Here is a 22,465-nt window from a genome sequence, read left to right on the forward strand (position 1 = left end):
CCTACAAACAACAATTGACTGATTTTTTTTTTTTTTTAAGAGCAAACTTAAGACTTATCTTTTCAATTTGGCTTTTACTTCAACCAATTTTAGAGATTTTTCTGCTCATGCATCTCAGTGTTATAACATCTTCTCTTTTATTTATTTATTTATTTGCTAATATTTATTAGTGTGTATACACACACACACACACACACACACACACACACACACACACACACACACACACACATTGTATGAAAAGTGCTATACAAATAAAGTCTGATTGATTGATTGTTTGATTTTACGCTTTTATTTTGAAGGCGTTCTTCCCGGAAGTGTCCTGGCCGTCTGGTGAGCTTGACGCCGCTCTTAATGGCTCCTTTAGTTTGGATGAAAACTTCAGTTCACAGAGAAATTCAATGGGAAGGTGTGCGTGAACCATGAAGCTCCTCTGAAAAAGTGCAGAAAGTGTTTGGAATAAGGCCCCCGGAGACTGCAGGATCCCTTCTTTTACACTACTCGGTCGAAAACTGTAAGTTAAACCGAAGTTTTTACGAACTTTAGGAACAAAGTAAAATTTAACGGTTTGTTTTTCCAAGTTTCGCCGGGCTGCTAGATTAATTGTGTTAAAACTGCTTTTAATTGCACCTAATGTAGCTAGATACAAAGTGTTTGTGTTAGCTAATTTAACGCACCTAACAGATAGGTTGGCTTAGCTCATTTTGACTTATTAGTAATAGTTTGAGTGTCTAATTATAATTTATTTTAATGGGTAACGTTACTTACACTATTTACACTATTTGTGGTTACCTAAAGTAGATTAGAGTGCAGTTATTCTGGTTTATTGTTTAATTTTATTAATGTATTATTTGATTTTCTTGCTTTGGTATCAGAAGAATTTCCCCTAGTTCATATTCTTGGGATTCTTGGGACTTTTATTATTATTTTAGGGTTTTGTTCATGGCAGAATCACTTTATTACTTAACCAAGGCAAAAACTTCATTGCATCACTGCTGTTTTCATAACAACAAAAACAAACAAACAAAACTCATATAAAACTTACTTATCCACAGGGAAGTAAAAGTAATATTTCCTCAGATTTTGTACATTTATTAGCATTATACAGGGTTCCTATGCATGCTAGAAATCCTTGAAAACACTTGGAGTTGAATGTTTTTTTTTTAATATAGGATGCCAAGTCTCGTGTAAAACGTGAAACTTTTGTGTGTTTTAATTTTTAAGAAATAACTTTGGTTGTTTTAAGCACAAAAACATCTATTTTAAAGCAACGAAGAAGTGGAATAATCAAGGTACAGTATATAGTGTTTGCCAGCGCTGTAAGGTGTTGGAAAAGCTTGAAAAAGTGCTTTAACTTGACTTTGGGAAAGGTGTGGGAACCCTGATTATCATTTCTACCAGTAAGTTGAATTATGTATGTGAAAACGTTTTTTTAATTTAGCCACAGCTAATTTATGCATCACATGTCCATTAATGTACAAGCCAACTCATGAATCACTGCGGTGAGCCTCCAGTTTGGCTTCCGCCCACTTCTACTGTATAAAAGGCAGCAGCAGCCAGCACAAAGCCAGCAGTTTAAAGCTGCTTCTGGTCGAGTGTCAGCTCTTTCATAATCAATCCTAGGCTTCTGCAGCCTTTGTTTGGGTATACCTCTGTAGTATAAAGTTGTTCAAGGAAAACCTCCCTCCTGAGGCACTGCATGACCTGCTGGCAGCCCTCTGCTCTGCGTAAGATGATGTCTTGGCTTCCGGGCAAAGAATTGAAAGCATAACAAAGGATTTTATGTCTCTGACAATACCCATATTAGTATCCCGCCACACTCTCACGGCTAATGGTTGGCTGCTCAGAAAAATCCATGCTGCTACACCCTCGCTTGCACAGCCATATCTGATGTTACAGTGGGAGAAGTAGCATAATAAAAAACACATTTTCACACAGCTCAGTGATTGTTCAAGAAACAAGTCTAATCTCCTGGCACCAATCATCTTGTTTCCTCAGCCAACAGGCATTTATTTGTTGCTCAGTCAGGTAAAGAGGAGGCAAAGTCCATTATTGGCGTTATTTGTATTTGTAAAGAACCTGACCTGTAGCAAGATCAACATGGCGCAGACCCCAAAGTTTCCAAGTTTTTAGAGCTTTATTTTTCTGAAGCCACGTGTCAGAAAGATAAATGCAGGCCTTTCAATCTCAGGCACCTTTTTTTTTTCTTGACATCTGCATTCCTTGCATTCTTGGTACAGTACGCTTGTGGTAGTGCATTTTGAAAGACGGGAGCTGTCACTTTAAAATCAAATGATATATCGGGATGTTTACATGCTTCTGAAATGAAAATCCTAACTTAATCTGAAACATTTGCCTCACAGAAATATAATTAAAGGGTAAAAGGGTTTATATATGAGCTGTACAAGTTGCTTTTGGAGCTTTTTAGTTTTATGAGTGCAGTCAGTGCTAGGATTGCTGGAAAAAGTCCATTTCTTGCTAAGAGGAAGACATTTCTCTAGAATGTGACGGGAAATGCTTCCTGACAGGACTGAGTGACGGTCTTCCTGTGTGCAGGGATGCCTCTGTGTTTATGGTTTCATTCATTGCAGGCACTATTGTCGACCTTCTGAGTCTCAGTTCACAGCAGCAGCTGAGGAATTATGCCCTAAATAAGACATCTAGGGCTTCTGTGCTAAGACCTTGATAACAAAAGCAATGAAAGTCAGTTTTTCTTGGCTTGCTGTGATCTCTTACTCAGTTCCTCCTGCCCCCTTTCCACAATCCTCTTTATTATTTTTCCCCTCCAGTGTGATTTCTGACTGTGATGTAGTTGAGGGCCACATGGAAAAAAACTGCAATAACTTGGGATCAGTGTCGCTGTGCTATCATGTGAGTCTCTGAGAGACAAAGAGTTGTTTGTGCAGTGTCTCAGTGTGGCCACCGCTGCACCAGTTTAAAGTCTGGGCTGTCGTTGCTGTCAAACAGTCTGACCTCACAGCAGCCCATACTGAGAGTCCACTGACTGAACCATCTCTCAGGGGAAAGTGTAAACAAAGCCAGGGTGTTTGACTGGTGGTTGGAGTTCATGTGGGATTGACTTCCTCAAGTCACGCTTCATGTCCACGTTAGGTCTTCAAGTGCTACTCTGTTACTGCTGTGCTGCAACTAATCAAATTAAGTTGATTAATTAATTTATTCAGAAGTTCATGCAAAGGTCAAAATATCTCTTGAAAGAGCATAGTGTATGAGGGAATTAGTGTGAACAGAAAACTGTAAACTAACTAATGGTACTGTCCAATGTCATCAGCCATGTTTCCATTAAAGTCAAAGGGAATTTGAAGCAACATTTTGAAATGTCGAATTAAAGAAAATGCTTGTTAGGAGCAAATAAACAAAGCTGCATAAACGCACTTTGGTCAGAAGATGGCAGTGTAAAGTATTGCTGTAGGCTAATCCGTCACTGAACAGTAGAAGAAGTAGAGATACAAACGAAAAACAGAATAGATTATTCAGAATAGGTGTTTCCATCTCCAGTTTAGCGCATTAACTATTTTTAAAAAAACAGACAAAAGCCACCACAAGCAAGCGTAAAAACGGTTATGTGCATTTTTAAAGGTTTTATCGAATTTTAGTGTTTCCATCAAGTTTCTCGCATTTGAATCTTCAAAATGCCCAAAGAAATTAGTTGATGGAAACACAACTGATGTCATCTACTGTAAATTCAACCAAGGATGATCGATATCTTGGTAACTTGGATAGCAAAGCTTTTCAAAATAAAACAAAAGTGTACCAGCGATTTCTGGTTGCAGTAATGACGTCATTACGTTACTCCAATAGCAGTCCAATATAAGGGAACGATGCTCGGTAATCGCAGCAGGAGGTCATTGTTTGCATGATCTAATATAAATACCATAACAGCTAGAACACTCATTATTTTTGCAGCTAAAAGCTAAGGCCTTTGTCTTTTGCATTAGCCTATTGTCTGATTTTAATAACGTCATTACATCACACTATGTGCAGTACTAAACTGAGTTATAAAAGCACATTGGCACCACAGAAAGGAGCAGAGAAGCAGGTTGTTAGGAATGTCAGAGAGCGACTGAGAGAAATAGTTATTACTATGGTTTGCTACCATGCAAAACCATTGATATGAAGCATTTGAAGATGTGCCAACAAATGACATCATAATAAGCAAAAATACTAATGTAGTCACTAGCGGACCATTTATACTTAAGAGTTTGAGGGGTTAAACCAGCTGTAAGGAGAATAATCTAAACAGTGGTTTTGTTTTTTGCGATTTGAAGCCTTAAACAGATTGTGAACTGTGCAACTAATTTTAATATTTATCCAACAAGAAACGGTGTCCCCCACCATTCTTTGACCTTTTACTGTCCTACAAAAGCCACAGTGGCTTCTATTACTATGCTGAGCCAGTTCAGTCCTGCACATCTGTACCACAGCTGGAAGTAGGCTATGTGACTGTTTGAGGCACCAGCAGAGGCGTGTGTTTGTGTGTATCCATATGTGTGTGTGATTTAGAGCCCGACCACTCAGCATAGGGTCAAGTAATCCCAGCCTATTTTCGTTTCAAATGCATTGTCCCTCCCCCTCCATATCGCCCTCTCTACATCTGGTTGATGTTAAAACCACCTTACAGCAAAGTCAAGTTTGATTTTCAGACTTATTTTTCTTTCTTTAAAACAGACTTGGAATTATTACTTCTCTGATACATTTAGATGGATGTCATTTATGCCTTTTTAACAGGTTGGAATGAATGGTCTGTTAGGAGAAGTGAATTGTGAGCACCAAGCATCAAATTAAGTCGAACAAAGAAGTCAATTTGAAAGAGCTTTCAGCAGTCCTTTTATTAAACCAGTTCTTATTCGTGTCTTTTGTATTTGTACTTTTTTTTACTTTATTCTCACATTTTCTACACACAGCTATGGTTAGGTAAGGTAAGGAGAAGTTAGATCGTCTTGACAGAAATAAATGAGCAAAGCTTTTTTAGAATATTAAATCAATTCATCCATTATGTTTCTGCACAGAATATTTCTGTTTGGAGATGAAAGACGTTATTATGAGTGTTATTCTGATGTTCTCTTAGTGTCAACAAATCTCATGTAAAGACCAAAAAATCCCCAAGCCTGTTCATTCCAAGTGAAGATGTAAATCACATGATAAAGGTCATAAATATATAGTTTAGTTTAAAGTTACAATCTTTAATATTTCAGTTTCGTTCTCTTTGGCAGCACCAATACTGATAAGCGATACTTGCAGGTGCATTTTTGGAAATAACTTCCCAGATATCCAAACCAATTTTTGGCGCTTATTCCAGAAATGTCGCCACAGTTCACAGCCAAGGACGTGTTTCGACTGAGTACTTTTTGGTTCCGCCAACTAGTTAGTTCCCCTCAGCCTCTGTTCCCATACAGGTACTTTTGTAGCAGCTAACCAACAGAGTTCGAATGTGACGTAAATAGTTCTTTTTTCTTTCCAACTGTTTTTATTGATTTTCCTCATTTTGAACATAAAAGTTAAATAGTTCTGCGACACTTACGTGATTATTCAGTGACAGTTGACATCAGTGACGCGACGCTGACAACCGACCGACACGGCAAGTCCAAACAGTCAAGACATCAACATGGAAGGAGAGGAGTTGGTTTCCTGTTCTCAATTTTCACATCTCAGTCTGCTCTGCTTGTTTCTTTAAAAAATGGCACAGTTATGTTGTGGTTGTGTCGAGTTCTACTCACATCATATCCCGCCTTAACCGTATTCAATCAGCGTTGACTAGTCAGTAGCAGCTCAGAAAGTACCTACCTGAGGCAGGTAATTTCTGAGCTGCTACCTGAGCCGCTAACCTGTGAAGTTGGGTTTGTCTTGGGCGGATCCTCTCTCCTAAGCCACACCCATAGCTGCTCACTAGAGGGAAAAGTACCTAATGGAAACACGCCTTAAATCACCATTGCATTACCTCTCATCTGACCATGGGTAGTGACATAACAGACATATATTTATGAAAATCTTCAATATTATGAAGAAAGGTTGAATGTTTTTTTTCAAGCAGCTGGCCGCTGTAGTTTTAAGCAAACTCTACTTAACCCATTTAGGCCTAAAACGCCTCGAAAAAATGCCTGTAAAACCTCTAGGCAATTTTAAAATAACCCCCTAAAACCTGAAGTTTTTCTGGAAATTCAACAGAAGTTTCAACGCTTCCTACTAAATAATAGATTTTCAGCCTCTGTAGCAGATAGAAATGCAATTCAAAAAGTATTTGAGAGCTTATACCTGTGGCTTTCATGAGAAGTTGAGTTTATTTGTCCAAACCTTCAATTAAGTTTTTAAAAAAATCAACGTGTTGCATTGCGACACTGCCACATGTATTCTGATGCATTTCATTGGCCAAGAGACCACAATGGGTGGAAAATACTAAAAATACTAAGAAACGACATATCCACTTTTCCGGCTTTAATGGTAGAAATGCGGTAATACTTTCCCTGCTTAAATGGGTTAAACAGGAGTAAAAATGTCATTTATTATTGACTATTGATCAATGCACATCGAGTGCTTTGGTTGGTATTTACAGCAGCAGAATTGTGTGGTATTTAGTCCAAATACCACTGATGACGCTCATGGTTATGAAGCAACATGTGACACAGTGCAACAGTGTGCCCTATTGATGACAACACTTTAGCTCTTAGGCACAGAGGAATAGGATATCGGACTTGGGTATACAGATGGTACTCTAGGAAGGTTAATCCATTGCAGGTTTTGGTCTTTTCAGGGTTTTAATCAACACATGGAAAAATACCACCAGCCTGATGTGAATTAAGTCCTCTGGGTGTTGTCCAAAGGGTGGAGTGAGGGAGGTCACACAGGTCAGCGGGGACGTCAGTACCAGGCACTAGTGTTTGGTATTTGGGATAACTAACCTGCTCAGGAATGTGTGCAGTGCTCACTCCTACACTGTGGTGTTATCAATCACCGTTACAGACACTTCTTCACGTGGAGAGATGGCCCCTCATCTGTGGGTTTTCCTCTTGAGGTTTTGGTCTGAAAATTCTTCATGGATGACCTGCTCATCACTGATGCGAATAGAAGTGGAAAATATCTCAGCCTGGCATTTTAAAGGGCCTGGTTCCAGTGTTTTAGGCCTGAAGAGTGGACAGGCTGGTTTACGTGGCAAGTTTTAATGCCATTTTCTGCTGCATGACCAAACACAAGATTTGAGTAGGTGATAACTGGTTTGATTCTTTCTTCAACTTCAATTAAACCTACATCCTGAATTACACACGGGCTGATAAGAAGCCCTGTTTTTCTACTGAAATACATTTCTCACAAAACTCATTACACCAGTTTTGATGCGGCTTTTATCACAAGACTGTAGGGACGGGAGGAAAGCAGCCTCAATTATGGCAACACACTGATTTGTTTTATCTTTAAAATGTTTTCATCCTACTTTTCTCTACCCCCGTGGTGACACCGTGACCACAGGGACTGCAGGATAGATGAGTGGAACATAAGATAGAAGACACTGGTGTTTCTCTCACTCCATGACATTTGTTGTTTTCTGGATTCACACACAGAGAAACAATATTTTGATTCTCAACAAAAAAACATCTCTTCTTTTGAAAAAGAAACAAGCATCAAGTGTCTCCCATGGGGGGGAAACAAGCAGCTGACCAAATACAGCTTCCACTGTGTGAGAGTGAGTGATCCTTTTCCACCAAACTCTGGAAATACCTGCAGAGGAAAAAAAAACCTATTAGTTATATCTGAAGCACTCTGTCACCCTGAATACCCCACAAGAACTTAACATTTACTTGTAAAGCTGTTGTTTTGTTCTTTTTAGATGACATGAAATGGTTCATGTGTGCGTCTACATTACCAGAAAACTCTGGTATCTTATCTTAACGATGTTAATGGAGTACAGCAAATATAAAGTGTAAAAATATGTTTTGGAAGAAACGCACTCTCCTTTCTGTGGAGTGTGTAGTCGAAATTAAGCAACAAAGCACTAAAGGCTCCTTGTTTTAATGGACCCAAGCTCATATTGAGGCCGGTTTGGTTTAATTACACTCTTAATGCCCGTGTTTTACCCTGCTGGGTGTGACACTGTGACCCCTAAGAGAGAGGAAATGAAGTAACTCTGCAGCCCCAGCAACCCCCCTACCATGGGACTTCTGAACAAGTAGAGCCACTGTTTTGATGCTGTTAGTTCTGGGCTTTAGCCTCCCTCTCTCCACATACTGTATACTATCTCAACCCCTTTAAATCAGATTTAGTTTGAAGTGATAAGTGGTCAAGGCAAGCAACGGAGAGACATGTGACAAGTGTTTGAATCCAGCAGTCATGGGGATACTGTCCAACTTTGTTATGGAAGTTTGAGATGCCGAGCATGCCAATGCTACAAGGCTTGAGACCCCTGGGAGAATAGTGCCATTATTCTAGATAGGAGCTTGCCCATGAGCACCCGTGACTGCCGGAAATAAGGCTTTCTGGGTAATAACTCCTGGAGATCACTTTGTTTTTTGTCTCTCGGGGAGCCTGTTTTTTGTGGCACAGACTGCAGGGTTAATTTGATGCAGCAGTCATTTTGAAAAGGAAGAATGAGAGCTTGTACCATAACAAGGTTAGAGATAACAATGTTATGTTTTTTTAAATGGAAATGCAAAAATATGCAGGGAGGCTTTGTTGTTTAAAACTGATGCTTCTACGGGAGAAAAACAATGTTCTAAACAGGGTTAATAGTGGAAACTAAGGCTTTAGTTAACCATTATGTTAATTAATGATTCATTTGCTGAGTATTTTCTTGATAAATCAGTTAATTGCCCGGTCAGTAAAATATCAGAAAATGGCAACAATCCCATTTTTTTTCAATCCATTGTTTGTGTCATAAAATTAATTGTTCTGTCTGATCAACCGTCCAACAATATTCAGTTTACTACCTCATAAAACACAGAAAAGAAGGCAATCGTTGCAGTTGACAATCTGGAATTAGGGATTACCAAGTGGCAACCTTCAGATCTGAAAATGAAGCGAGTTTGGAAATGCAAAAAACTACAGTTCCTTGAACAGCCACTTGAGACTGGCACCAAAAGTTAGTCAATCTCTGTAGACCCCCATGTTAAAATGCCCAACTTTACAGCAAAATTAATTAAGTTGGTGATGGGTTGGTACAAAAAACAGTTTAGGCCTCAATAGCTAAAACATTAAAAACTTTAAGGGGGATGTGCATTTTTATACAACCCACATCAAATTTAGCAAAGTTAGGGCACTTTGATTGACAGGTGGTGTATTTTAGCAACCAGAGGAATGTTCAATCTTGAAATGGTGTGCTCTGTTTTGCTATACTGTCCGGGATGAATGACATGTTTCCTTGAGGCATGTTTTCTAGTGGTTAGACGGTTCGATTCCGGCCTGCAGCTCTTCAGTGTGTAGTTTGCATGTTTAACTGGTAACTCTTAATTGTCCTTAGGTGTGTATGAGAGTGTGATTGTCTGTCTCTATGTGTCAGCCCTGTGATAGTCTGGCGATCAGCTCCAGCCCTCCGCGACCCGAGTGGGGATAAGAGATTAAGGATAATGAATGAATGAATGAATGTTTTTTCTTGTTAGTGGGCTTGTGAGAGGCGTTACCCAATCAGCAGCTACATGTATGTAAACCTGCTGGTGTGCTTGCTTACACAACAGGGTTCAACACACCACCGTTTACGTTCAAATAAACATTTTGCCACATTTTGTGAGGGCTGAATGTGGGCCAGGCTTCATTTAGCCTTCCCTCATGTTCCACCTCAATGCCCATTTTTGGATTAGCCACGCTTTTGGGAGTTGGGCACTGTCAAGATGGCGACGGCTGCAGCCAATACACTTGGCTTCATAATGGCTATGGGTGATTTCATGGAGACTACATCTGTGTCTTATACAGTCCATGGGGATTAAATGACGAGACTTTATTTTATCTTGTTTATTTGAATCACATTTTATTTACACATGGCATGACCAATTTGCTAAAATGTCAAAACATTTCTATATTTTATCGTGGCAAAGTTTGAAGGAGAAAACTGAGGTGACGTTTACTTTACCGAGCTGTTGTGGTCTTTGGTTTTGTTTATTGGAATCAAGATAATCTCATCACGAGGTCCTGTTAGTGGCTGTTATGGAGCTGTTGATCCAATCACGCAATCTTCTTTTTCTGCCCAGCAGTCATGAAAATCTACTGTAGATGATCAAATTTCCATTCGTCAAGGCAATTTAACAACTAAATTGAGATACTTATACCTCATCCTCTTTTTAATATACAAAACTTCAACTGTTTGGACAATGGCTTCTTTTTTCTGGCTTGATCAATCACAAGGCCTTGTTAAGTCTTCCTTAAGTTGTCTCACTCCCACAAACGCATATTTAAGTTTAAGAATTGGTAAAGAACATCTGCAGTATTTTGGAACTGTTTTATTCTTTAATGTCTGAGTTTTTGCAGAGTCCTTTATGGATCTTTGTCTTTTCCCTCTTTGATTTTTTCTTCTTTTCTTTTTCAGATTCATTGAGCACAAGATGATGTCCGACGCCAGCGATATGTTGGCAGCAGCCTTGGAGCAAATGGATGGGATCATAGCAGGTAACCACAATGTACACTTGGACTATAAGACCATAGTCCTTTTTTTAAGTGGCCATGGTATACTATGGGGTCTAGCCACATCTGGAAACCATTAGAATTGCAAACTGGAAATACTACGTCCAGCCGACTGTTACACAATGTGCCCTTCTACTTTCACTTCTACCTGCAGTTTAATGTATATCCAGGCGGATTACATTAAAGTTTGGAATAATGCTGGAATTGTGCTGCTGGATCACTGGGCCTTTCTGCCTCCAGTGCATTCCTCCACCATGAGAAATGAGAGAAAGTTTCCATTGTCCCCGCAGTGACGGAAACTAATGATTATTCAAGCTCTGTGAGTTTGGAATACAAACTCCTGCTTGGGAACTTTTGGCCACTCCGTGCTTGTGCCGCTGCAGATGAGCAGAGCAGGCTTCACTTTCAGAGTCCCCACTTTTCCGCTGATGTGTGTAATTATAGCGCTGACCTTTCCAATGGGAGCAAGGCAGCTGATCACATGACATCCCCCCCCCCAGTCCCCCCTCGTTTCCGCAGAAACCACAGCCGCCTTTAAGCCCAGTCCATCGCTACTGTGGGGAAGCCATGATTGTTTGGATATTTATTTATTTAGCTCGCTCTTTGTTACCGTTGGACATCTTCATTATGGCTGACATTTAAGACAGATGACAGATGGTGCGGAGTCGGCAGCAGCACACGACGGGAACATGATGCACACTAGTTCAGTCAACACGTCGCTGTATTCACTTCCAAGAAAAAAATCTGAAAATATGGTTTCCACAGATATCAGACAAGATTTAATTATCGTTATTTGGTTATGCAGTATCACAAGTTGTTTGATAAAATCCCCATAAACACTTGCTTGCCCAGTGTGTGTGTCTGTGTGTGTCTGTGTGTTTATGCAGGCAGGGGCGGAGAGAAAGCTCCCTAAATGTAGTTATTATGCTGTTAATTTGCTCCAATGTTAGCCTGAGTAGGAGTAAAATTATTGCTAAAAATATGCTCAATGTTCCCAGTTTAAACACTGAATGTTCTCAGGGGAGGTATGATACAAATCTTCTAATTAAAATACTTACTTTAATAAATTAAATGCTGCATGCCCTTGGCCATTTACCCAATTAAGATATCAAATAGGATGTTTGCTATTTTCTTTTTTTCCCAACCTGTTGAATGTCCCCAAATTGTGCTTTTGTGACCAATCATTTGGTAAAGTATGTTTATATTGGCACTATTCACTAATGAGTTGTTTGATTACCTGTCAAATGGCTGAGATAATTGAGATATCACTGCTGATGGTGGTTTACAGGTACATGTGATGTCACACAGGAGTGATAACTAGCCAAAGCTTTGTACAGTGGCTGCTGAAATTGTGTTTTTTCTCTTGCTGTTCTTTTAACTGAAAAACTGCTGGATCTGACAACTATTTTTATGCAAACACATGATTCAAGGCTTCTCTGTATTGATTCATGGCTAACTGTGGGAGAAAAAATCAAGCACAGCTTCATAAACCCGCTGAAAAGAATATGTAGGCATATTTTCTTTCTTTGTGCAGACAAAGATTTCTAGTCATAAGCTTACAGAGAGTTTTGTGTATACAGTCTGCTCTAATGGCACCCACACCATGATGAAGTGCGGTTGCATGTGGCAACAGACATAACTTGCATGTCCTGAAAAAATAAGTAAACAGACAGTTGCACAAAAAACTAAATTTATAGCTTTGGGTAGTCATGCTGCTTCCACCACACCCACAGATCAGCACCAAAATATGGCTTTGGCAGTAAATCTTTACTATTTTGTCAAAGCCTGTCATTTGAATTACATTTTGAACACATTAGAGAAAGCCAGCCCAATGAGCTATTGTAATTTCACAACTTCACTTGATAATTTAAGTGAAATAAAGAGTGTTTTATTTTCCCACATCTCACTCTTCTTCTCTACCGCCCCAGGCTCCAAGGCTATGGATTACTCCAACGGGCTGTTTGACTGCCAGTCGCCCACTTCACCTTTCTTGGGTGGCCTCCGGGTGCTGCACCTGCTGGAGGACCTGCGGGGAGTGCTGGAGCTCATGGACAACGAGGAGAGGGACAACCTGCGATGTCAGATCCCCGACACCACTGCAGAGGGGCTGGCAGAGTGGCTGCAGGGAAGACTGGTAAAAAAAAAAAAAAGTCAATTTAAAAAGTGCACTTTAGACTTTCTTGTAACAAAAGAGTGCTTTCAACTTGTGATGGAGCCGCTTTCTCCCTGCCACCATTTATGTTTGTCATTTCAAGCGTCTTGTGTCCGCTTGAAAGCCAGATGAGATTTAATGCGGCCAAAAATTTCAGCACTTAAGCAGTTCAGTTGCAACAATAACAATTATGCTCCCAAGCTAACAACTATCCATCAACTAACACAAACAAAGGAATGAGTCGTATTAAGGCACGACAAGGAAAGGCAGATTTATAGAGCAACTCGTACACAAGGAAGGTTTTAAGTGCTTGAAGTCATTTAGACCTTAAAAGGAACTGAAGAAAAATGTTAAAAGATTGAGCCTTGAGCTGTTGTTATCACAGGGACACTATGAGAGACTTTTTCCACAAAAGCTTTTGACATAATTGCACTTTGGAAGAGTTAAGATCATGTATGCGTCTTGGAGAGATGGATGCATTTACACCTTTTAAACATCTGTGCAGAGTGTGGCCAAGTTTCTTTGAGTTATTGGATTTCAACCCATCTCCAATGCTTCCTGAATGCATTTACACTTCAGCACAAGATGCATGAAGTGTAAAAGGTTCTTTATGTTGCTTGCCAGAGGTGAGAAAATATATGAGAAACGTCATATTAAGCCATCTTTTGTTGCAGCACATGTCTGTGTGTGATGATATCAGTGTCTTTGAGAGATAGCCTGGTATGAATTATCCTCTGATCTGCTCTGCATCTCTTTATCATCGTGCTCCGTTGCTTATACCGTCACTGTTTATTGTAAAAGTGCTGTTATGACGTGCTTGGTGAATGATGGAGTTTCTATAGGAGTCCTGCTGCAAATAGTTTCCATCTTCCAGAACTCACGTTGACTCGGGCCGAGGCTCTTGTTTTTCTTCCCTCACGGCCTCGTCTCACCATGTGTGATATTTGAGAGAAGAATTTGCTTTTGATTCAATTTTCAAAATCACTTTCATGTGAGAACACTATCGACCCTCACATGTTTCTCTGAAAACTCAACTCGCGTATCCGTTCTTTTCTTCAAGGGAAAACTGTGCACATACACTGTAGATGAGGTTTTATAGTTATACTACCCATTAGAAGATCTGCGTGGCTCAAGGCTGGTTTGTATTGTTATTTGGACTTCTCTCAACATGACAGCTAAAGACTGCCCCTCTCTTTATCACCAGCTCTCAATACAAAAGAAAAAGCAGTTGAAAACCATGTTTAAGTGATGCAACAAATGCAGCAATTTGTTCCGAAAACACAACTCATCACGTATTGTTTCTTGTTTCAGACTAATGGCCACAGCTCCGAAGCAGTCTACCAAGAACGTTTGTCACGACTGGAGAGTGACAAAGAGTGTCTTATTCTTCAGGTTTGTGAACACATCTCCTCATTGTAGCTACAAGGCAGCGGGACAATTACTCCTGAATAGGCAATTAAGTAGTATTGTACACAGCCGCTGTCTGAGTAATCACAATGTTCTCAATGCCATTTGATGATTTGTTCATTTGTCTGTTATCTCAGAAAAGGAATCAACAGATTGAAAAGAATTTAAAGAAACATTTGTAGTTTGGTGGATGGGAACAAATGATTAGTTCTGAATGCTGCAGATTTTAAGCCATATTATCACCATGTGGCCTTGTTATAGAACATGCCTTGTTGAACTTTGACCCCTGGGTTCATGCATACCTTAGTTCGAAACAAAACAATAATTACAGGCTGATCAGGTTTTCTGATAGCTTATATTTTTGGTGAGAATTTTGAACTCCAATACCAATTCTGATCCAGTCCTCATCAATGTTGATCCCTTTAAAATGTTTTTTAATTTATAAACAACTTACAAAAGGCTAAGATGGATGATTTAACTTTCTGTAGCTCTGCCCTGACTGAATCTGACTGAAATCACAATTGTTAACAGAACAAAAACAGTTCTGACTCTTCAAATTATGTTATTTTTTTCTCAAAGTATATCAGAATTTTTAAAAACAAGGTAATAAACAGATATAAAACTCAGGTATGATCATTTTGTAGGTGACATGAGTAAAAGCTTCAGCCTACACCTTTTCAGTCAGTATATTTTTGTTTATTATAGATCTGTACGTGCACCTATATGATTATGACCAATATAAAATAAACTGACATGTCAGTGTGTTAAATACTCAATTCAACCGACCATCCACCGCCACCTACTGTATCAGAGTGTGTAAATACTGACTTTAAGTCAATGAAAGCAATTTCATTAAATGAGTTACAGAATGATTCGAAAATAAAGTAAAGACATTGACAAGGGTAAAAATAATCATTTTAACCTGTACCAATTGTTTCTCAAATCAGCACTAAACAGTTTTTAAGCTGTGCTAACATAATGCTCAGGTGTTTTAATGATCAATGAGCCTTCAACACTATAAACGTGAACACAGGAGTGATGGTTGATTACAATATATAATAGATATTTCATAAGAAAAAAAAATTTCCAGCTTTAATAGTCATTTACCACATTAACAATATCTGAACTGTATGTCTGTTATATTAATTTCAGAAAATTTTGCTTTTCTTTAAAAAATAAGGACATTTCTATGTGACCCCAACCTTTTGAGCGGTAGTGTTTATTTATATAGTAATTTAATATATGTGATTATGTGGCCTTGGATGGCCTGCAGTATATGCTCTGTGTGATTAATAGTAATGTCTCACTGTTATCCAGGTAAGTGTTCTAACAGACCAGGTGGAGGTGCAAGGTGAAAAGATACGGGACCTGGACACCTGCCTGGATCATCATCGGGGGAAACTAAATGCTACTGAGGAGCTGCTGCAGCAGGTAAAGCCTCCACAAAGTTAACCTCACCCTGCTTCTGCAGCCTTTAAAACTTCAAACCTGTGATCACCCCACATAATAATTTAGTTTAGGTTTACCAAGTGTGCGCCTTGCTCCACAGGAGCTGTTGAACAGGTCAACACTGGAGACCCAGAAGCTGGAGCTGATGACCGAGGTGTCCAGTCTGAAGCTGAAGCTGACGGCGGTGGAGAGAGATCACAGGGACAGCGAGGTACGAGCCCGTCCTTAAATATGTGTAAAACGGAGCAGAGATACTGTGAGAAGCTCTCAGCTGCACCTGCACCTTGTTTGATTTGATGTGTGACTCTGAATCCTGGAAGCAGCCCAGTCATTGTTTTAAAGTCATAAAGGTCTGTCTCACTCGGCTGGAGGACTGTCATGTGCTGCAGGATGAACTTCTTTAGGGGTTGCTGGAGCTTAAACGCCCCTTGTGCTCCTGCAGCTGTTTCCTGCCAGGACCCACCCCCACTTACCCTTACCCTCACCCATACCTCTCCCCCTCCATTCCTCTCTCTGAGGGGCTAAAGGGCTGAGAGAGTTATAGTTTCCATACGCTCTGTCCACTCACTGCGCCATACTTTTGAATAGTGTTATGTGGCGTTTCCAGACAGTAAAGGGAAAAAGGGAGTTGCCTGAATTGAATGCAACTGAATGTATTTATTTTTGTTTCCATTTAGACCCCATTAGGCTTTAAATCAAACATCATGTTAGTCCCATCTAAGCATTCCTAATGTATTCTGATTTATGGATTTGTTTAACCTGTAGCACCTGATTCATGTCACAAATCTCAACCTTTTTTCTTAGTCACAACTCAAACATCACATTTGTACTGTCAGAAGTCTTTACAGTGATATTTTAAGGATAAATATATTAAGAAATCATACTAAAGTGCTTCAGGATGATCATCAATTCAGACTTTGCTGCTAGCAGCTGATGCAGCGTGACTTTTCATGGTGCTGATGTGCCAAAATGTAAGAAGCAGCGGTCAGACGTAGACCACAGCTTAGACACACTTACACAGACCACACATACTAATTTGCGGCTACTAATTTTTTTTGCCTGTGTAGTGTGATACCACTAGAAAATCTGTATGCATACATAAAACCTTAAGATATTTAAGTGTGCTATTAATGTTAAGATGGTCCTCCTGATGTTATTCAGTGATAAAGCTCTACTGTCGGTGCTTCACGCCTTCCCTCGTTTAAAATGAGCAACTGCAGCACACAAGCATGTAACTACTTGACCTCAGATATTCTTAATGTACAGTATGTACTAATGCTGGCAGAACTGCTTTCAGGTACTTGGCACCTTTTTATATGGAACAAACTGCAGAAAAAAACCCTCAAGCTAGAGTCGCACATTCCAGTTTGTGATGTTAAAGCTGATGTTTTTTTATGTGACTCTTGGAACATATTTTCTTATATTCCTTTATTGTGCTGCTGTTTCTGTTTTTCTGATTGTTTTTTGTGACTGCCTGATTAAATAAAGATTAAATAATATAAATATAATACTGGTATAATATAAATAAGTCACATATATATATATATATAAATAAATACATAAATAATGTTTACAATATAAATAAAACAAAATATATAAATAAATATAATTTAAATAAATAATATTTACAATAGAAATAAAATTAAATATAAATACACAAATAAATCATATATATAATATATAATATAAATAAATACCGTAATATACAATAGAAATAAAAATAAAATATAAATACGTAAATAAATCATGTATATAATATATCAGAAATACAATCTAATAGAAATAAATAATAAATAATAGAAATAAAAAAATAATGTAAACTGTTCTACCACCATGCAGTGCGCAAATTAAATTGAGGCTCTCCTTATAGCAGCCACAAAAAGAAGATAAAATACAGGTGGAAGTGAGGCCGAGTTTGTGTTAAACCTTTAGAAAACAAGTTTTCTTTTTCATCCATCTTATCAGCAGTGACATTCTCAAATTGATAAATTTGGGAAAACAGTGTATGTGTTGTGCCACTTTAATGCCACATGATGGTTTTTCAAAGTAGCCCAATTTATCCTGAAAATACAGTGTATGAATGTGCAATCAGTCTGTAAATGAAGGGAGTGAAAACCAAGAAAGGAATGAATGTGGTAAGATTGAGGTGAAAGGACTCCCAGGCCTCCTACACTGTTGCTGATTGGGATAAAAGCAATTTCACAATAATTGACTGAGACATTTTCTCCCTTTAGTCCAGCATTTGTCTCCGTGTGTGGACTCAGCTTCTCAAATTCTCTCCGGTGGGACATCAGTCTGAAAAATAATGTTTGGTGCTTTTGGCAGGAATTCTCCCGCTGTTACAAAAATCTGAACTCTCTCCCACACAGTCTCAATAAACCTCCCCAGTGCCGGTTTCCTCTCTCAGTTTAATGGCTAATGGGGGTTCTCATTCTCCTCCCCAGGGCTTGTACCAGGAAGTAACGGACCTGCGGTTCAGGGTGACTGACATAGAGAATGAAAGACTGCAGTGTGAGAAGAAACTCAAAGCGACCAAAGTGAGTGTGCTGAAGGTCCAGTTAGACACAAATCTGAGTTTTCATCCTTTAAAAGTGCTTCGTTACATGTTTGAAACCTTGTGACATCGATTCTCTGCTCCCTCTCTTTACCCTCCTTCTTTAATGTGGTTTTAACATCTTTCTGCGACATGCTAACCCGCCAAGCGTCCAAAGCGGAGCACTGAGCGGTTCACTGGAGACGAGGTGAACACGGTTTAACCTCCAGCCTGTACTCTTCTGCTTTCTGGCCCTTAAGATCCTCTAAAACCTGCTCCTTCTCCACTGCTGCACACTGCTTTCCTGACTTTCACCACACTCGCTGTAAGTGCTTTCACCTGCACCAGTTTCAGGATTTCTACCTGGTTCAAATCCTCTTGTAGCTTATTTTTTCTTCCTGTATTAACTCCTGTAGACTGACCTTTTATGGTATGTTTCTCCAATTATGAGGCCACACATCTCTTTATGCCTCCTTAAAGCAACTACAAGGAGTTTTAACTGGTTTTAAAACCACCTTTACGTGACCCAGATGAATAAACAAGACCATCATTTTTCTAAATAGTCATTCTTAATGTCCGTCTCCAGGTCTGTTTCCCACACAAAATCATACAAAACAATTTATGGGACACAGACCGGCAGAGCCTGTTTACATTTTCCGAGGCAAAGTTTGGCAGTGAGTGATATGTTAGCCCGCTCAAAGGAAGCGGAATAAGATTTTTTCTTTAGATAATTCTATTTTTGATGTTACATTTTGAGGAAATACACGTTTGGGGTCACTCAGAAAATGTCTGTGTTGTAAGTTACAAAATGAATCGAAAATATAGTAAAGACATTGACAAATCTCCAACTTTACCTCTAGATACTCAACCAGCCTGAGGAAGGATCATTTTATTGCTTCTCAAATCAGCACAAATCAGTTTTCAGCTGTGCTAACATAATGCTCAGGTGTTTTAATGATCAATGAGCCTTTCAACACTATAAATGTGGATTAACACAATGTGCCACTGGAACACAGGAGTGATGGTTGCTGACAATATATAATAGATATTGCATAAAAAAATTTCCAGCTTAGTTATAGTCATTTACCACATTAACAATGTGGTAAATGTGTTATTTTAACTTTAAAATTTTTCTTCTTTCATTCATTAAAATTCATCTTCTTTCAAAAATAAGGACATTCCTAAGTGCCCCCAAACTTTTCAGTGGTAGTGTAACTGATACTGAAAGAAAAAGAGCAAAAACAGCTTAAAGGGACAGTGATAGAGTTTGGACGAGTATGTAATATGTCTATTATATTTATGAAATAGATCACGAAACCAGGTTTTTTATCATTATACAAATTTATTTTGCCGGTAAAACAAAGTCATATTACTATTATTCAAGCCACAGTTAGATGCATTACCTCATAACTATGCATCCTGCAGATAGATTTGTTTAAAAAAAAGTATTCAAAATAAAACAATGCATCCACTTGTTGGGTGAAGAATATACAACACGAGGCGGTGGTGCTCATGGAAACACTACTGCTTCTCCAAATCAATATAAAATAAAAGGTCCTTCTAGTTGCTTTAATTTAAGTCAAGTAGCTGTTTGAACAGTATGTTCTATGAGCAACTTTCAATGACTTTTGTAGGAGTTTTATATGTGTGTGTGTGTGTATGTGGTTTGGTGTATTCATAGTTTGGTGCAGCGGTGTCAAACTGATCCATTAAACGACCAGTGTAGCGAGTGTGGCTGTAGGCTTTTCAAGTTTTTTCAGGCTTGGTTGGCACAAAAGCCTGCAGCCACAATTTAATGGATCAGTTTGACAGCCCTGGTTTAGTGAATAGTATGAGCTTGCACTGAATTTTGTCACCACTACCCACAGTGTGTCGAATAGAGAACAGAAATACTTTAATTAACTAGATAACTTACTGTCTTACTGACTGACCTATTCTTACGAATGTATTTTTTACATATGAACTAAGTTTAGTCATCACAAGAAGTACTGCTCAGCTTGTAAAAATATATTGTATATCTATCTTTTATTCTACAACCCTTATTCCAAAGGAGTTAGAAAAATGTAAAAAATGTAAATAAAGCAGAGTGCAATAATTTGCTAATCCTTTGTGACATAAATTTAACGCAAAAACAATACATTTAATGTCTTAAAACCCACCTGAACTGGTGTAGTTTGGGTTGTATTTTAGCCACAAGCTAAACAAGCCCACCAGCATAAACAAGAAGATGTTACCTTTAAAAAAAAGCCTCTTACGTGTATTTTGATCTTACAGTTCTTCAGTTATAAGCTTAATATTTTATGCAATTCAATATATTTTTTGTCCAATTCTAACCCTTCTCCTTCCCCTAAACCTACCCAGGCAGGTGGGTTTTAAGAGGTTAATGTTCAAAACATCTAAACGTGTGTTTTGTAAATATAAACTCTGGATTCTGAATGTGGTAAACACTGTTTTAGATATACACAACTTCTTTGGAATCAGGATGTAATTTCATAGTGCTGCATTGGGTAAAGCAGGTTATTAGTTTGTATATGCTCAGCTTAGAGCTCATAGATAAAAAGACAGTTCAAAAACTGCTACCTACCCAAGGTTCATTCACAAATAAAGTGATGAGCATTGCTGAATGATGACTTTGCATATCCGCACTTTGCAGGAGGAGCTGCAGCTCCTGCAGAGGCAGCTGGAGGAGCGGGAGGCGGAGCTGAGGAGGCTGAAGGACGAGAGCAGACTGAGGGTGGAGAGCCACAACAGAGCTGAGGGCGCAGACAGAGGTGGGAGCCTTTCGTTCTGTTTAAAGGAGTCTAATATTACAAAAGGGTTTATAAGGATTAGACAAATAGACATTTCACATTCCAACAACACCAGATCCCCCTCCAGCATCCTCCGTGAGGAAAATAAACTGAATTTTGCTTTCATCTGGATTTCTCCATTCATTATTTTTCTTGCATTTCACAGACAGTCTGAACTATAATGAGGCCCCCTTGTTTTTTCTTAACTCCTTATCTGTCTGTCTGTAGGCTCCATACCAAACATATCTGTCTGTTTAACTCCTTCCACCCACTGCTGACCTTATCTTATCCACTCTGATGGTAGAGGAATGCCATTTATTTAAAGGGGAGTCTCTTATGTCTGCCTATAAACATGTGTTGTACAGTATGACCTATAGGTGTTTGTTATGTCTTCCAGCTCACTTTACAGACTCTGTTTGTTTGTTTAGACACTAACATCCTCATCAAATCTCTAAAAACTGCAGCTTTGATCTGATCAGATGTCTGCTTTTAAGATATCTAAAAAACTGACTGCAATAGAAGAAAATAGGATTTTTAAATTACTTAGACTCAGAAATATAACATTTTCTGGCAGGAAGTTTTGCTCAAGGACATTCAAGTGAGGTAGATGCTTATTATGGTGAGGAAGCTTTGCTTAAGGACATTCAAGAGAGGTAGATACATACAGGGTTTGTACGGATGCTTGAAATCCTTTTAATGTTGAATTTCAAGGTTTGAAAAGTGCTTGTAAATGCTTGAAATTCGTACTGTATTTCTCTTGCAATCTGACTATAAATAACCACATTTTCAATGGAAACAAAAGTATAAACTGAATGCGTCTCGCCTGCGTCTTCCTGTTTCTGAGATGTTTCTTGTTGCTCTACCCTGTATCTTCTTACTGAAGGGAGTTTTTCTAATTCCTAGTGGATGTGAGTGGTCCTGTAGCCTATTTGTGGGGCTTTCCTCCTAGTTTGGGTAGTGATTAGTTCCACCAGCTGCTGGTTGATGATTTTTGTGAGCTTACTTTTGCTCCTAGCCCATAGATTCCCATACCAGTATGTTTTATAAGATTAGCAAACTACTTTTAGTTGTTAAAAGTGTAATACCATTGCTGGTGGTATGGTTAAGTGAAATTACCCCTTTTAGTATCAAAGTACTCATCTAAAACATGCCATTTACAACCGTTGAAAGGTACTGGAAAAGCTTGAAAATGGACCTTGAAAGTCCTTGAAATGTGCTTGAATTTGACCACTGAAAAAGTGTATGAACCCTGTCATTAGCCAAAGTGCTTGCTGTTTGTCAAGCTCAGTCTTATGCATCTGTTATCCTTTATTTTATCTTTTTTTTTATGATTAGTCATGTACAAAACATTGGCTCATTTTAATAGCCCAAATTTAATCTATATCTATATTTTAGTTCTTTAAATTCTTATTCTTATTTATCATTTTGTGGGTTTCCATTCTCCAACATTATAAAGCTATATTTATTGCTTTTTTAACCCAATAAGCCCAATAAGGTTTTTTTTTACCCAAGAAATGCTAA

General features: G+C 38.7%; 1 protein-coding gene across 1 annotated transcript in view; it reads left to right on the plus strand.

Annotated features, from left to right (window-relative positions):
* The first annotated feature begins 373 nt into the window (after positions 1 to 373).
* ppfibp1a (PPFIA binding protein 1a) overlaps positions 374 to 22,465 on the plus strand; it is a 37,144-nt gene continuing 15,052 nt past the window's right edge. Inside the window, exons 1-8 of the mRNA XM_059326283.1 lie at positions 374 to 514; positions 10,520 to 10,599; positions 12,543 to 12,748; positions 14,078 to 14,158; positions 15,491 to 15,604; positions 15,723 to 15,833; positions 18,067 to 18,159; positions 20,809 to 20,926. Coding sequence (XP_059182266.1) covers positions 10,536 to 10,599; positions 12,543 to 12,748; positions 14,078 to 14,158; positions 15,491 to 15,604; positions 15,723 to 15,833; positions 18,067 to 18,159; positions 20,809 to 20,926 — 787 coding nt within the window. The 5' untranslated portion in view covers positions 374 to 514; positions 10,520 to 10,535. The remainder of the gene's footprint in view (positions 515 to 10,519; positions 10,600 to 12,542; positions 12,749 to 14,077; positions 14,159 to 15,490; positions 15,605 to 15,722; positions 15,834 to 18,066; positions 18,160 to 20,808; positions 20,927 to 22,465) is intronic.

The sequence above is a fragment of the Centropristis striata genome, chromosome 22, assembly GCF_030273125.1.
Source record: "Centropristis striata isolate RG_2023a ecotype Rhode Island chromosome 22, C.striata_1.0, whole genome shotgun sequence".
Lineage (NCBI taxonomy): Eukaryota > Metazoa > Chordata > Actinopteri > Perciformes > Serranidae > Centropristis > Centropristis striata.